General features: G+C 34.7%; 1 protein-coding gene across 2 annotated transcripts; it reads right to left on the reverse strand.

Annotated features, from left to right (window-relative positions):
- Positions 1 to 13174: 13174 nt before the first annotated feature.
- LOC117989023 (muscle M-line assembly protein unc-89) lies at positions 13175 to 17106 on the reverse strand. Of its 2 annotated transcripts, none has more exons than XM_069503287.1 (3): positions 16939 to 17106; positions 16379 to 16605; positions 13175 to 15257 (listed from the first exon to the last, which is right to left on the reverse strand). In XM_069503287.1, the coding sequence occupies exons 2-3, from the start codon at positions 16589 to 16591 to the stop codon at positions 13581 to 13583; spliced, it is 1890 nt and encodes a 629-aa protein (XP_069359388.1). In that variant the 5' UTR covers positions 16592 to 16605; positions 16939 to 17106; the 3' UTR covers positions 13175 to 13580. The 2 variants fall into 2 exon arrangements, with proteins under 2 accessions (XP_069359388.1, XP_069359389.1); XM_069503288.1 differs by having other exon boundaries at positions 16950 to 17104.
- Between the last annotated feature and the right edge of the window lie 11 nt (positions 17107 to 17117).

A 17117-nucleotide genomic window follows, 5' to 3' on the forward strand; every position in this document is an offset into this window, starting at 1 on the left:
TAATTTAAATTTTTAAAAATCCCATGAAAACTCTTTGATTTTCCAGGATAAAAATAGCCTATGTCACTCTCCAGGTGTTTAACTAAGTACTACCCAATGATATTAGAAGAAAACTACCTACCTATATCCACGCAAACCACGTCGATCCATTTTACTCCGTTTACGCGTCCGTCCGCGATGTCATTGAAGGAAAAACCAACACACTTCCGCATTTATTAATGCCTACGCCTAGGTAGGTATAATAGCGACTACTGAATGTTGATTGTAGAATATAGGTAGTTACCTACTTAGATCTAAGTACATTTATAAGCCATAAACATTAATATCAATTGTATGGATATACCTATATTGTAAAAACTAGATAGACTATCTTGTTGCTCTCGTATTACAGTACCCAGCAGAAAATTTTGAACATCGAACTTTAGAACGATTTCGGCTTCGTAGAGCACCGACTCTGTTACTCATGAGTCATGCCTATGTGACGTTTTGTCGATCGCAACGACAGAGACAATGCTCTACGAAACCGTTATCTCTTCTTAGAATCGATGTGAAATATTTCCTGCCGGGCAAATAAATTTAAAATCCCTTAATTATACAATCATCGATGTGTATTAAAATACAGTAGGTATACTTCGATAGGGCTGCGATAAATATTATGGCAACATAGCGAATGAGAAGTCTGGTAAATCCCCATTCATACATATTGATTTTAGAGATGTACCCGTTTAGCTAGAGAAAATCGATTTTAATATTCGATCTTCATAATGTTAAAAATGTTATCAAATCTACTAATAGCTAAAACTGTAGATACTTAGGTATCTAACTGTGGTATCTAAGAAGTATTTGGGCGTAATTATTTAAGCCGTAGTTGTACAGATTCTTTAGAGTTAATGGAAAGGTTTGATACCATGGCTTGAAATATACTTACCAATACTTAGTTACTTACCTCTAATAAAAAAATCTTCATGCTAAAATAGGTATGATGCAGGATAGACATAGTTAGATCGGTAAATATTGTACCTACCTCCAGACTTTTCTATTAGGTACCTACCTACATATTTGCAGAGTATCTATAGTAATGTACTTACTGCGAAGTATAATATTATTCTGTATTGCTATGGTAATATTATGTGATGGACTTAGGTAGTATATGACATGTTTCCATTATTCTTTAAAAAAACACGCTTAAACCCCTAAATAAAGACTAGTTGTTTATTTTAAATGCAGGAACATAAGGCATCTTGTTGTAAGTAGGTAAGTATATAACTCCCTAGTAGAATATAGATGTCTATGCTTATATACTATAAACAACTTAACCTCCAATCCGGGTTTATTAGTCTTGGGATGACCCTAATATGAATCAAACGCAGTTCCGATGTCCACAGTCTTATATTCAGGTACACTTGTAACATCCACTTAGTTTATATCTAGCTTAATTAATCACCTAGTACTTATATCTCGCTTAATTACTTTTATCTCGTCCATCTTTTTCTCTCGCTGCGTCCGTCCGACGCCGCTACCACTGTCACACCTCCACTCACGGGTGACAGATGGCAGGTTTTCTGTGTTGCCTACAGTCGTCCATCCTGCTCCAGATATGTCCTCATATCTGACCACTCGGCCTTCCAACCGAGGGTAATGCCCTCATACCCATAACTCAATAGGAGCAACATAGAATACCTTAACAGTCCTATATTATAATTAATATGATTAGTATAATAATTCCTCTAACAGATCAAAGCTAACATTGTTAGATTTAACAAGTGCACAAAACAAGTGCCAATGAGACCTACAAAATACTGGTATCAATAATCATTATGTACATTGCAATCAACATCTTTAAGTCTAATTCTTATAAATACACAACAAATCACACTGAGATAAATAAATAGTAAATACTATAAGTCATTCTGATTTAAGCTTGATATTAAGAAAATTGTATGATCTAGTTATTGTTAGTGATATACGTATACAACCAATTCACAATAGTATAATCAAATATTGAAATCAACACAATTTATGTTAATACTTAATACAAGGAAATTATAGTGAAATCAATAATTTTATTTTTAAATATTATGAACTACATATTCTTCAAGTTTGTATTTGTATTTAGTAATACGTGAATAAATATTTGCATGGCAAATGTGGCAATACTAATTATGAGAATTATAAAACATCTTTGGTAATTTGCATTTAAAGCGAATAAAATATAATCAACCTTAAACAAAACAACAACGAGGAAAGAAAAGAAGGATAGTGAATTATCACCAACTTGAATTCTGAGTGCTAAGTACTCTATGATTTTAAACAATGTCACTATCAGTTTTCAATTAAAGTAAGTTTGTTTGCCCTTCCTTCTTACCACTGTAATGACATGAATTCTAATCCTACATAATGCTCTAATGCAACACAAATTACAATATTTTCACTAGTATATACATTTTAAGAGATATGGTAAGAGTTGTTGGATCCCATTGACCATTACTAACACTTTATACAAAATTAATCACAAAGTTTTACAATATACTAATGAACCTAACTACTTCTGTAGACTTCATAATTTCTTTAAACTTAAAAATAAATTAAAAGAATATCTTATAATCCAATGTTCTCATACAATTGATGAATATTTGATATGAGTTGACCTTGATTATAATGTCTTTGTAGTGTTTCATGCATTACCAATTTGACTATCGTGAATTGACATTTAATTATTCTCAAGTGGTACCTACTGATTGACACCGTTGAGAAAAAAAAAATAAAAAAAAATATATATATATATATATTACAATATAAGTATGTAACGTAAAACAAATAATAAGAAAACAATATGCCAATCTTTAATTGCATATATGTAGTATTATACTAAGCAATATCGGTAAGTATATGAATAATGATTGTAAATAATTTTGCAGACCAGAAAGGCAGAGATGTCGGCACAGATATTATGTGACCATATTTTGTACTCTACTTGAATAACAATAAAAGATAATTACCTATCAAATTGAGTTATTGAATATTGAACCTATGTCTACGAAGTCAAGATAAATAATATGGTTAAATGTAGTTGTTATTATTAATAAGTACTAAGATCGAAACAAACCACAATGTATTCTAAGGAGACCCCAATAATCATATTATTCCAGAAATTTAAAGAAACATGAATCCACTAATTGATAATGATACACACAGTACAGATCACTATGAGATCTACAATGTGTAAAATGTAATCCTATATTTTCAAATAACTGAGACGACTGCCTCTGACTGTATCTCGATTGTAGCACAACAAATACTATTATTAATATAACAAAATAAGTCACAATGATGTTAGCCAAGGTATTATTGTATTATTATAAACTCGTTACCTGTGATGCCCCATATCATCCTTGCACTAGGGGCAGATGCATGCATAACTGTGTCTACCATAAGCCCCGTAAGTGCGATAGAGAGCGCAACAGACGGCGTTTTGTTGCCCCATTTTATTGTCTCGCAAGCAACGAGTCCTTCATGGCACTATAGACTTAATTGATGTAACATACAATAAAATCTGATTTCTGGAAACTTCCATTCTTGTACATTCTTGAGCGCGTAAGGACGAACGATGCCAGAGACCCTCGTCCTCTTATGATAATATGGTTAACTTGAACACGGTGATTGAGGACAAACAGCACCAAACGCTGCACCAACCCAGCGTCATGCTGAGCCGTGAATTGCCGCATCGGTCACCGTTGCTTGTCTCGTGTCAGTGTGTAACAAATGAATGACAAAGATGTAGGAAATTATTTCGTGATACATTGGTGTACTTATACGCTTTAATAACATATCAGCGATCCATACATTAATACCTAGCGAGTGAAGTAAGCAAGCCTTCGTGCGCGAACTGCTTATATAGTCTATTGGAATAGATGTTACTTGAAATAGTATTTAAGAATTTGCTCTTTACTGTGCTGTTTCCACCAAACATCAACGTAATACAATGAGTGACTGCGAAGATGTACATTAACATGAACCGATATTTAGCATTTACAATCAGCATGTCATTTTAGATCTACTTTAAAGGGTCTATACAACTTCTAGCTACTACGTACCGAATTCAGCAAGACATAATTAATATATCATTACGGAATACGTCAATTATAAGAACTTTAATTTGAATTTAAGTAACCCTTGAACATTAGTGAGTATCTGCTAGAACAGGTAAAGTGATTTCCAACCATGATATCTACTTCTGTACCTCTATTCTGTAGATAAATCTATTATTATTAATAAAAGGATACACCCTTTCCACTTGCCGACCCCGAATTAGTCTGCTTGTTTTCCATCAAATTAACTAGACTCCCTCTTGTCACCATCGCGACCCGATCAGTTGCTGAAGTTCATACTGAAGATCACCGTCCACTCGCATCGGGATTATCGAATCAGGTTTTACCAGACTATTATTGTTCGTCATTTTTCAGACGCTTCGTCAGCCGTTTTCCAATTCGTTTGTTGGTTCTTACTAGGACCAGCTTTTGTCACCGGAATACGATCCATTGTTTACGTCAGTATTGCCACCTTCCATTTGTCATTCTTGATTCCTTATTCTTAGGTCTATATTATAGTCAATGCTGCCCTCCTTTGGCACGATTGCTACAAAATCAAAAATTTCCACTTGCTGTATGTCACAATTGGGACATGAATTAAATTTTCCAATAACAATATGTCTCATTTGGAACATATAAAATAGACAACCTTTGACACAATTGGGACAAGTTATATTACATAAACTATTCTCAGTAATTACCGCTTATCACACCAGGAATAAGTCCATACATAAGTCGGTATTCTTTTCTCCCATTTGCCACTTGGTTCATCATAAAATATTCTCAGGAATCACCGCTTATCACACGAGGAATAAGTCCATACATAAGTCGGTATTCGTTTCCCCTATTTGCTTGTTGGCTTATCATAAACTATTCTCAAGAATCACCGCTTATCTCACCAGGAATAAGTCCATACATAAGTCGGTATTCTTTTCTCTCATTTGCCGGTTGGTTCATCAGAAAATATTCTCAGGAATCACCGCTTATCACACCAGGAATAAATCCATACATAAGTCGGTATTCTTTTCAACTATTCTCAGGAATCACCGCTTATCGCACCAGGAATAAGTCCATACATAAGTCGATATTCGTTTCCCTTATTTGCTTGTTAGGTTATCATAAAATACTCTCAAGAATCACCGCTTATCACACCAGGAATAAGTCCCTACATAAGTCGGTATTCTTCTCTCTTATTTGCTCGTTAGGTTATCATAAAATACTCTCAAGAATCACCGCTTATCACACCAGGAATAAATCCATACATAAGTCGGTATTCTTTTCAACTATTCTCAGGAATCACCGCTTATCGCACCAGGAATAAGTCCATACATAAGTCGGTATTCGTTTCCCTTATTTGTTGTTAGGTTATCATAAAATACTCTCAAGAATCACCGCTTATCACACCAGGAATAAGTCCATACATAAGTCGGTATTCTTCTCTCTTATTTGCTCGTTAGGTTATCATAAAATACTCTCAAGAATCACCGCTTATCACACTAGGAATAAGTCCATACATAAGTCGGTATTCTTTTCAGATATTCTCAGGAATCACCGCTTATCGCACCAGGAGTAAGTCCATACATAAGTCGGTATTCGTTTCTAATATTCTCAGGGATCACCGCTTATCGCACCAGGACTAAGTCCATACATAAGTCGGTATCCTTTTCTCTTATTCACTGGTTGTCAGTTCGTTTAGAGTCTAAAAATAATAATCACATTCATAACAATGACACGTTATATCATAACAATATTAAACACCATTTTTTTTATTAGCTTCCCCAAGACAGTCACCAGAAGCGATTATTTGTGTACAGTCAATAGAATGAATATTATAGTGTCAACGTTTATGGCAAACCCGCTAAGTGTTTGCTCCCTTAATATCTCATTTGATTAATCTTCTTCTTAATTTGCTTTATGGCTTTCAGTAATTTGATTAATGATTTGAAAGACTAGTTATCGAGACTATTGAACTCAACACTCAAATCGATATTCTCAACTATTTGTGGAGTATCTACAGTAGTAAACATCTTTAGTTCACCGTGGGCTCTACCGCGGTTGTTTGACAGCTACAATGTCACGATCGCAATCATCTCTGATTGGTTAATGCTCGCTCACTATTGGCCACAATGCATTGTTGCAACAAGAATCGCACAAATTCAGCCAATCAGAACAATAATGATTGATGCAGGTTTTAGACAATCGCCCTACGTGTAATGTCTGCAGGTGATAATAATTGTGCAACTCGTTTGAAATTTTAATATAATTTAAGGGCACACACACAAGAGACAAATCCGTCTTTTGTTTATAATAATTATATTAATAATTTATTTATTTAGTAAAAATATGCATCTCATAAGCTCCTTTTTCCAAAGTCAAATAGCTAGTCAAAATTTGGGCAGTAAAGGTAGGGAATCCGTTTCTCCACTATTTATCCGATGGGGCTTGCAAGGTTAAGATTTACACTTCTCTGTATACTGACAATTTCATTTCTTATTTCAGATCTAAACCTAAGTCAGAGATCGAATTATTCGTGCATTATTTATACCCGAGAAACAACGATATGATAAAATTATGTGTTAGTAGGCTATATAAAGAAATACAACAATCCAGACCCTGTTATACATAACATTGCCACAGTCATTGCCGCTTCATTTAATAACACCTTCGTAACTCTCTTTTGTTATTAGAGACACATGTTTTAAAGTTTCCTTTACTCGTACATAAAAATTGAACTTCGTAACTTAGTATTTCTTTCTAATTTCTATTATTACAGCAGATAGTATCATCTATTAAGTTGGTAAGCCAATCCAATAATAACAACAGTAAATATGATGTACTTGGTAGTTAACCTGTTGTTCAGTGTGTGTTTTTCCGAGGTAGTAAGTACCTAAAGGCTTTGATTTATGAAAGCAGATTGTACAACAAGGGCACCAAACAAGCCACTTGAGCCGAGTTATAAACACTGATTTTCACTTCGATTGCGAGGAAATGTAACAATATAATATTACTATAAGTACATATCTATAGATTGACCGAAAAGAATAGGGATTAAATGAGGGTGCTGTAATGAGTTTGTAGGTAGGTATAGGTCGCAACCTCAATACAAGTGCAAAAGTTCACTGGCACCATAGAAATTACATAAATTCTTTCTCATCCATATGTCATTCAGAGAGACTGTTGTTTACCTCTAAATACCTTGTGTATAACAGCATGAAACGCACTTTAGTCCTCTTATAGCCTGCGTAAAATAGAACCTTACGAGCATGAGAAGTGGAAACGTGTTTTTATTTTATTATTATTTTTATTTTCCAAATTCTAAAAATCACGAATGCATGTCATCTATTAGTATAAGAGGATGTCAGCTACTAGTGACTTTATATGAATGTGATAGCTCACATAATTTTACCTTTTTTTAATTATAAAACTCTAAGAACATTTGAAAGAACCACTGTTATGCTGATAAATAAATATTTTAATTCAAGTCCATTTATTTATTTTCATCTGATCTGATCAGTTAAATTCACTTTAGGTTAATATAATAATGATTCAATTCATTTTCCTTTCATAACCTCACCTCTCCTTAAATGGTGGTTGCAGCAAATGTAATTTATAATTTCCACAAGGGTGAGCAAACGGAACAAAAGTACATACTAGCACTTAATATAAATTTTATTGGTATAAGAATCAAATAAAATTCCAACATCCACATGGCTACTTTCGTGAGCATGAGTGTTGTATGTCTTTCTGTTTCTGGTATGTACATAGTTAGATTAATTCAAACCTGATATTTCATACCCTATACTTACTAGGTATTCAAAGTAATCTAATAACTCTAATTTGGTCGAATAAGTAAACCTACAGATTCAAAATAGGTTCAATGTTACCTACTTTATCTAGTGGACCAATTAATTATTTATTTAGCTGATCCACCCCAGGTCTAATTTTCCAAAATCTTTTCTTTATGTCCAGTAGTAGCTTAGTAGAGAACTCAAATCATATTTGATTATGCAGGGCCTGCGGGTTGATCTATGTCTGTCAGTACATAATACAGACTATTCAGTCGGTAGATAGGTATTCAATGGGTGCATCTGGCAATCGACTCTATTAGTCTCCCTATCACTGTCTATCATTCTCACAACCATACCATGCCTACCATAGACCCAAATCCAAAAATCTTACATTAAATGGTAGGTAATGAAAACACATGCACCTGACACATATTTCAGGCATTCTATCCTTAAATTGTACTAAAATATTACTATGTGTATAGTTAAGTATGTAATTATTTAATTAAAGAAGAATAACTACTCATATTGAGACTATTCAATTCAAAGTTTTAAGACTTTATTTTAGTTACTAGGTAAACTAGATTTGCCTCAATTAACCATAGTAGTATTCAGATGTTTCTTACCTTCTTATTACTGTATTACATAACAATACCTTGAGGTTACAGCCTCCATCATAATGAGGCAGGCCGGGATGGCTTTTTTTCTTTTGTATCATTACAACAGGCCTCACACCAAGAGTTACTGTGTTCTTATCCGATCCATGCAGGTACATGACTGCTTCCAATCACAACTTGAAGGTTATGTGCACTTCTCCACCACAGATGCAGGCCAAAACCACTTGTTCATCTCACATTCGTCGACCTCATCGTCAAGTCGGGGTCACAGGGTCGTGGACATCATCAGAAAAGTTGTCAAAACATGAAAAAAATGGTAACAGTTGAATAATCTCGGAAATATTTCATTTAAGTGACACCAGTATCAAGTACATACCTACTTGATTATATCAGACCCCTGTATATAACCCAAATTTTGCACTAAAACCATTGATTGACCCATTGATGTAGATATGACCATTGTTATTGTAAGATTATTATTTCTATTTTTAACTAAAGCACATGTACATATTTCTTTTTTTAAAATGATTGTTGAATGATTTAAATTAAGACTTGAATAAAATTATATTGTTAACATTACTTCCTAGATAGATAAAGTTAAGTAGATATTCATTCTAAATTTTCACATTTTATTATGCTATGATAATGTACTATAGGTAATAATTTGCACACTCAGTTATTGGTTGAATGTGTTAGATCAAAACAGATTTAAGACCAAATTGTACCACATTCTAGCAAATAAACTCTATTTTTTATATTTCTACACTAGCTCATGTATCAAGTACTTACCTACATAATAATCTAATTGTTTTCTTGATTCTACTTTAATATAGGTAGGTGCCTATTTGGTTTAAAGTATTTCATATCACTTATTACCTTATTTCGATTTTAAAATACAAGGTGTTAGTACTACGGTGCGTTGCATCCAGTCTTGAAATTAATACTAATACTAGGTACTTATAACTTCATAGATCAAATCTTGGGCTAGGTATGTCCCTACATAATAATCCATTAAAGCGGTCAGAACAAAACTATAATCCCTTACTTTGAACTCTCAAATAAGTCATAATGCTGATATCTACTTACTATTAATAATTATAGCCTTCACTTACTCTGTTCTAAAAGTATCAATTGGTAATATTGTAACTTATCAAATACCTACTTAGGTATTTTGATGCAGTAATCTAACATTAGGCACTCTTAATATTCACCCATGCTTTAATGAACATCCACTGTAAGAAGGTAAGTACACAGATTCACCGTTTCAATACAACCTATGGATGCATTGGACCCATCGACCTACGTACTTCTGCTTGTTCCAGACAGTGCAAGGTGCTTTCCTCAAACCAATCTCTTGAGTAGTTGCGTTGGAGACAAGCCCTCCAACTCGATACAGGTCTACTCAAGTACTCCCAAAGTAATAGTGTAGCACCATTGCAGTTTGTATATATTTCATATTCACTTTGTTATTCGTTCAGGTAGGTTTCTTCATATAATTTCCGATATAAGTACCTAATAAATATGTTGCTATGCGTCTTGTACAGGCACTTTTAACATCTTCCAGGATAGACCCGCATTTTTGGGCATGAATCACATCCAATCTTCTGATATAAACAACTTAACCTCCAATCCGGGTTTATTAGTCTTGGGATGACCCTAATATGAATCAAACGCAGTTCCGATGTCCACAGTCTTATATTCAGGTACACTTGTAACATCCACTTAGTTTATATCTAGCTTAATTAATCACCTAGTACTTATATCTCGCTTAATTACTTTTATCTCGTCCATCTTTTTCTCTCGCTGCGTCCGTCCGACGCCGCTACCACTGTCACACCTCCACTCACGGGTGACAGATGGCAGGTTTTCTGTGTTGCCTACAATACCTCGTAAAACATCTAAAAGAATTAATGTTGTACACGAAGCTACTCAGTAAGGACTTAGTGGTCAAACTCATCTACCTACGGAAACCGCTGAATTATTAAATTTTTATTATTTTTTAATTTATTATTAACACACAAGAAAATTTACATATAATAGGTAGGTACTTAGTACGCATTGTAAAAAAACCACAGAGGTTTGACCCTCAATGCGTACGTCTGCGCATTACATCATGCCTACTTTTGTCATAAAACAAAATAAGAAATAATACTATTACTATACTATAATATACTAACTTAATGTTAAAAACAAATAGGTAGGTATGTCTAACTTGTCCTAGGTACCTACCTACTATCTAATAATGTCTTTCAGTGATTTAATAAGCACAAAATAAAAGGTACAAATAAAAATTTCGAATAGATACACTTGACTTCGAGTATTCGCAATTGTTTATAGGTCACATCACTATCTGAGAATATACAAATATGTTAAGTAGGTACAACGCCAACATGTATAAATAGGTCCCCTCTTCTCTTCTACTGCTCAATGCATCATTTACTCTTTGATAGTGCATACTGCATACTGCTGTGAGACCTCTGCAGAGCGCACTGCGCAAGTCAGTAGCATTACAATTACAATACAAGTGCATTTTGTGAAGTGTTACCGACATACAACGTTGGTAATAATTTTTATTATATTTTGTGTCGTTAGGGTAGATAATGTGCGCGAGACTATCGTCACGGTAATCGTTTCTCCAGTCAATGCGAAATCAGCATGTTAGGAAAGTACATACCTATAGTCCGCGACAGGTCGAGATGGCAATCGGGGTATGAGGCGGGGGCGATACACCCGCGCTTGCCCGCATCGGGTTAGAGTGGGGGCTGGGCGGGTGTATGGGTGTTCCCTCCCCGACCATCCATCTCGACCTGTCGCGTAGGTACTTACTGGGTTGGGTTAGCCGTGTTCTGTGGCCTGCTGTACCTACACTTCGCTGTTTTCCTAGTGTCGGTGTTTACAGCGAGCACGCCATTTTGTGATCGTTATTAGCAGAGCTTAAAAAAGTATTTTCTTTTACAGAATCATGGGGTTTTTCACTGCTTTGGCTGTGAACCTCATCGGAGGCGCCGTAATTTACGGAACAGGAGGCTTAGGCGCGGGATTGGTGGCGCCAATGCTTGGGTTCGGTAGTGCCGGCATCGGTGCAGGAACTATAGCTGCCTCTGCCCAATCTTATTATGGAAATTTAGTCGCCGGCAGTATCATTTCGAAAATGACCGCTGCAGCTATGGTTGCTCCTACGCCATAGGTAATTTTGTAATTTCTGGATTTTATGCTTCTATTTACACTTACAGTCGTCGCGTCACGCCAAGCTAGCTCCACTCTTAGGCCAAATTAGTGTCCACTAGCAAGTTTTATTGCAGAAATTAGCTACCTCATGTAAATTTCTCCAGTCGTAAAATAGCCACCCTAGGCCCTAAGGTGGCTGTTTTACGACTGGAGATATTGCCCTAGGGTGTAGGTATAATTATACCTACTTTAGCTTTCCTTCTAAGGTAAACAAGTAGGCAAGTAACGTCTCACTGAAATACGTACGGCACACAGATTTTTTTTAACAAAAATTCAGTATGGCAGAGCAGTCTGTTAAAACCCATCAAGGGAATCGAACCCTCTAACTAAGGTGCCTACTTATTCCCTGGCTTATAAAGTTTAGCACAAGGAAAACATCCGGATACCGCGAATTTGTAGTTATATCACATAAAAATTGTTACCTATTTACCTACCTATTTCTTGTACCTACCAAAACCCTTCATATGCGAGTCCAACTCCACTTGACCAATTTATTTTATTATTATTACAAGGTAGGTACGTAGCTATGTAGGTATGTGAGTTGGTCTTTATTATTGTAATGCCTACCTAGTAGGTACAATTTAATTAAGTACTTTGTTTATTCATTTTATCAATTAATTGCAGATTTTCCATAGGCACGCATACATAGGATAGATGGTATAATTTTTCTTGATGTAGGTAAAATAAATCGGCACGAATTCTAACTACCTACCATCCCGCCTCCGGGGTGACACTTTTTATATTATCATGTCCGTTTTGTTATTAAAATTTTAAGTCTTTAAACCAATATTTCTTGTTTTCCCAGGTAAAAGCGGCCGACAAACGATTTGGAAATTATTGTTTTCACTAAATTGAAAATAAAATAAAATTTCATTATGACTGCATTTTTATTTAATATTTATTTAAAGATTTTTTTTACTATAGAGCAAGTTCTTACCTATGTAGTCTGTGACAGGTCGAGATGGCAATCGGGGGGGTTAAGTGGAGGGACGCCCCACACCCGCACTGAGTTAGCGCGGGGCTTCCTTCCCCGTACCTCTACTAGCGATGTGAAGAGCTGTTATAGCGTAGTGGTTAGGACGTCCGCCTCCTATTCGGAAGGTCGGGGTTTCGATCCCGGTCTTAAAATATACCCATGCAAAAAATCACATCAATCCGTCGCTCTGTTGCGACGTGATTGAAGGACAAACAAACACACTTTCGCATTTATAATAAGGGTACCTACTGACATAACTTCGGATGTTTAAACCGGCAACGGGCAGACTTTAGTTAACACTCGACGCGATGATCTCATGTGTTCAATGAATATAAAATTCTGAGTGAAATATTTATATTTGATTTACTCCATCCTGACCCACCTTCTGTTACACTTCAGTCTAGTGCTGACATCACTAAAACGCGGCTACGCGCATTAGCAATTTGCGGGACTTATAGGTATATTTTGTAAAAAAAAAAAGATAAAACATTAAATTTATTATGCTTAAAAGTAACAATATGTTTGCTATAATATATTAAACTAGCTTATGCTCGCGACTTCGTCCGCGTGAATTACACAAATTTCAAATGTCTTTCTACTCCTTTAGGGGTTGAATTTTCAAAAATCCTTTCTTAGCGGATGTCTACGTCATAATAGCTATCTGCATGCCAAATTTCAGCCTGATCCGTCCAGTAGTTTGAGCTGTGTGTTGACAGATCAGTCAGTCATTCAGTCACCTTCTCTTTTCATATATTTAGAAGATTTAGATTAGATGTAAATCCAACATCTGACCATCAAAAAGAGTAATTTATTACCTATTTTGAATAAATCATTTGACTTTGACTTTGACTTTGATGACATTACACTAACACTAACATTTGAAAAATCAGATACATCTTCTACGCTTTTTTTTTGAAGGACTCTTCTCTACCTTGACACATGAAAATTTACTTATGAACAGTTCTTCATAAATTATGCTGTTTAAACTTGGCTTTAAATACTTGGAAATCTCCTGATACAGGAACTTTTTATAACTACTTTCATTTTCATTTGTTTGTGTGGAAGCTATTCTCTTGATACGTTTCCTTGCAACTTGGGAAGAGTCTTTTGTTATTGTATTTTTTAAATCAATAATTTCTTGTGAGTTTTGTGCTATTTTGTTCAGCAAAGTACTCTCCATTTTTTTTATTCTCTCCTCTAAATAAGCAATTGTATATTCATGAACACTCGGCAAACTTTTATTTTCTGTAAGATGAGAAACTACTGAGTTTTGTGCCATTTTGTTCAGCATAGTACTTTCCATTTTTTTCATCCTCTCCTCTAAATAGGCAATTGTACATTCTTGAATACTCGGCAAACTTTTAGGTTCTGCTAGATTAGAAACAACTGAGTTTTGTGCTGTTTTGTTCAGCAAAGTACTTTCCATTTTTTTCATCCTATCCTCTAAATAATCAATTGTATATTCTTGAATACTAGGCAAACTTTTAGTTTCTGCAGGATTAGAAACAACTGAGTTTTGTGCTGTTTTGTTCAGCAAAGTACTTTCCATTTTTTTCATCCTATCCTCTAAATAATCAATTGTATATTCTTGAATACTCGGCAAACTCTTACTTTCTGCAAGATGAGAAAGAACAACTTTCTCTGCATGGTGCTTTATTTTACGTTTTCGCAATGATTTAGTGTCGTTCTTTACACAATTGACTGGTGGCTTTTCAAAGTTATTTATAAGACTAGGCGAAACTTCATAATTCTTTAGTGGGTCATCTAGCTTGTCAAGGCACGATTCTATAATGTCTTTTAATTTCATATTAAACTTTCTCTTTTTCTCAATGGCAGCACTTCTCTCTGGTGTGACTTTATTTTTTGTTGGCGTTAATTTTTTTGTTGGTGTTGATTTTTTTGGTGGTGGTATGTTAATTTCTATTTTATCTGTAATTGCTTTATTTTGATCATTTTGAACTGGGTCGGCATTCACCATTACAGGGTCGAACTGCACATCTAGAACTTCCATTTTAAATTTTTCAGATGGTTTGATATCAGACTCTACTATCAATGTTTTTTGTGTTATTTCTGGCTCTTCGACCTTTGCTAAAATATTGCTTTTATCTGGCAAACATAAAGGACGAGATGGTGATATAATCTCAAATTTACCTGATATAAGCCCAATATTTATAGGATCTTTAATTCTCTTTTCAGACAAAATTTTTACTTTAGGTTGTTTATTCTGAAAGTATTGTTCAGATTTGGATGTTGTATCAACTGATTCTAATGATTGTATTGATGTAATAACAGGCATATTTAAATTTATCCCAGAATTATCTTTTATTTGTTTAATATTATTTCGATTATATCTTGCACTTGAGTCTATAAATTCATTGTTAGTCAAGAACTCTGAATATTTTAAGCAAAAGTTTGATTTTTTGTCATTAATATCAAAATCATTTTCTATATCTTCTACTAGTATAGGATTGGGATATATTTTAGACTCTACTAATCCCTCTTTAATAGGATCACAAAAAGGACCATTTTTTGTTGGTACTGCTTCAAAAGTAAGCTTGTCTCTCTGAAATATTAAAAATAATTATATTTTTTATAATTATTACCTGTGTTAAGTACTCTAAAAATTAACTAGTAGTAAACAACACTTGTGTGATGTAATTGAAAAGAAAATAAAAACACAAGTTTATAGTTGGCTTCTCAGACCAGGGTGAATTTGAAACCTTTGTTGCTTTAGTTTCAAGTTGATGAACTTGTTTTCAGATTTCACATCATATCACTACAGTAAAAACAGTTTAACTTTCACAAGTTTTCAAAAGAATTTTGAATTACACTGTATAAAATAAATAATTAACATTTAAGAAATAAAAGCAGGGATAGCCTGATGGTTCAGACATCGGATTCCTATTTGTAGGTCCAGTTTTTGGTCCCAGACATGCGCCTTTAACTAGTCGGGAGTATACTACTTGCTTCCCACAAATACACAATATTGCTGACAGGCGTGGACCAGCCCACACTGATGCACTATGGGGAGGGTATCGTCCATGGTAGCACAAACATGTCCACTATGGTGTGTATAATCTGTGGCGAGTTGGTAAGTTTAAAATGGTTTTGAATGTCAAGACCTACACAGACTGACACACACTGTTAAAAGTCCTTATGCGCAGACTGTGGGAAGCCAGTATAACAATTAAATATCACTTGCTTTAACTTTGGTTTTATCAGATGTTAGCGATATCAATTGGGACTGGCATCTTAACATGCTTTCACAAGCATGGAGGAAACCAAAAGACCATATAGTTACCAACCTTGGTCAGGATTGCATAACTATAGTGATCAACTGATACACACTTACACAACTAGGCCTCTCCAGGCTATGTCTGTCTACACAACACTATAATTATTTTTCATTGGTCTATCCCATGGAATTTGTTAAAAAGAGCTTAAGTGTAACATATTTACAACTAGGTGATGCCAGCGACTTCGTCGATTTCGATTTTTAAAATTCCTGTGGGAACTCTTTGATATTCTGAGATAAAAAGTAGCATATGTCCCTCCCCGAGATGCAAGCTATCTCTGTACCAAATTTCGTCAAAATCGGTATAACAGATGGGCCGTGAAAAGCTAGCAGACAGACAGACACACTTTCGCATTTATAATATTAGTATGGATTTATCTGCAAATTACCTTAAAGTTCATAAAACTCTCATCCTTAAAGTGATGTTGGCAGACACATCTGTTCTTTAATTGTGATACTTTAAGATCAAGGAAATCCAGTCTTTGAGCGTTTACTAGCCATTGGTGACATCTGACCTTGTCAAACACTGGGTAGTGGAACATGTGGGTCTTCCCATCCGACTTTATCTTACAGTTTCTATATGTACAACGGCAACCACCCATCTTGTAAAGGTACTCTGCAACAGTGACAAAGTGTAAATTATTTCTACCACTTGTGCTAATTACAACGTGACAGTGTATTATGACATGGTAAGTAAGTAAAAAACCTAACAAGGTGCATCACAACATTCACAAATTATTGTAAATTATTTCTACCACTTGTGGTTATCACGACGTGACCGTCGCAATTGTCGTTATCTCCTGAATACATGGTATTCTTGCTCTTCTTCATGTAGAGCAAGAGTTCCATGTACATGGTAATCTTTCTCAAGGTACATCACAATATCTTATAAGTAGACACAGTTTTTGACAACACTAGTACCTATCTACTTTAAATGAAATCAACTTACTATTCAATTACCTACATAATACTTATACACTAGAACTTATTTAAGTGTATTTAAAACAAATCTTTTGATTAGGAATAACTTATAACATAAAATCTCGTAAAAAGAAAGTACATAAAAAGTAATTATAAAACGTCTACTCAAAAATCACACACTATTACCATAGATAATATACTATTACT

Source organism: Maniola hyperantus, chromosome 15 (genome assembly GCF_902806685.2).
Source record: "Maniola hyperantus chromosome 15, iAphHyp1.2, whole genome shotgun sequence".
Lineage (NCBI taxonomy): Eukaryota > Metazoa > Arthropoda > Insecta > Lepidoptera > Nymphalidae > Maniola > Maniola hyperantus.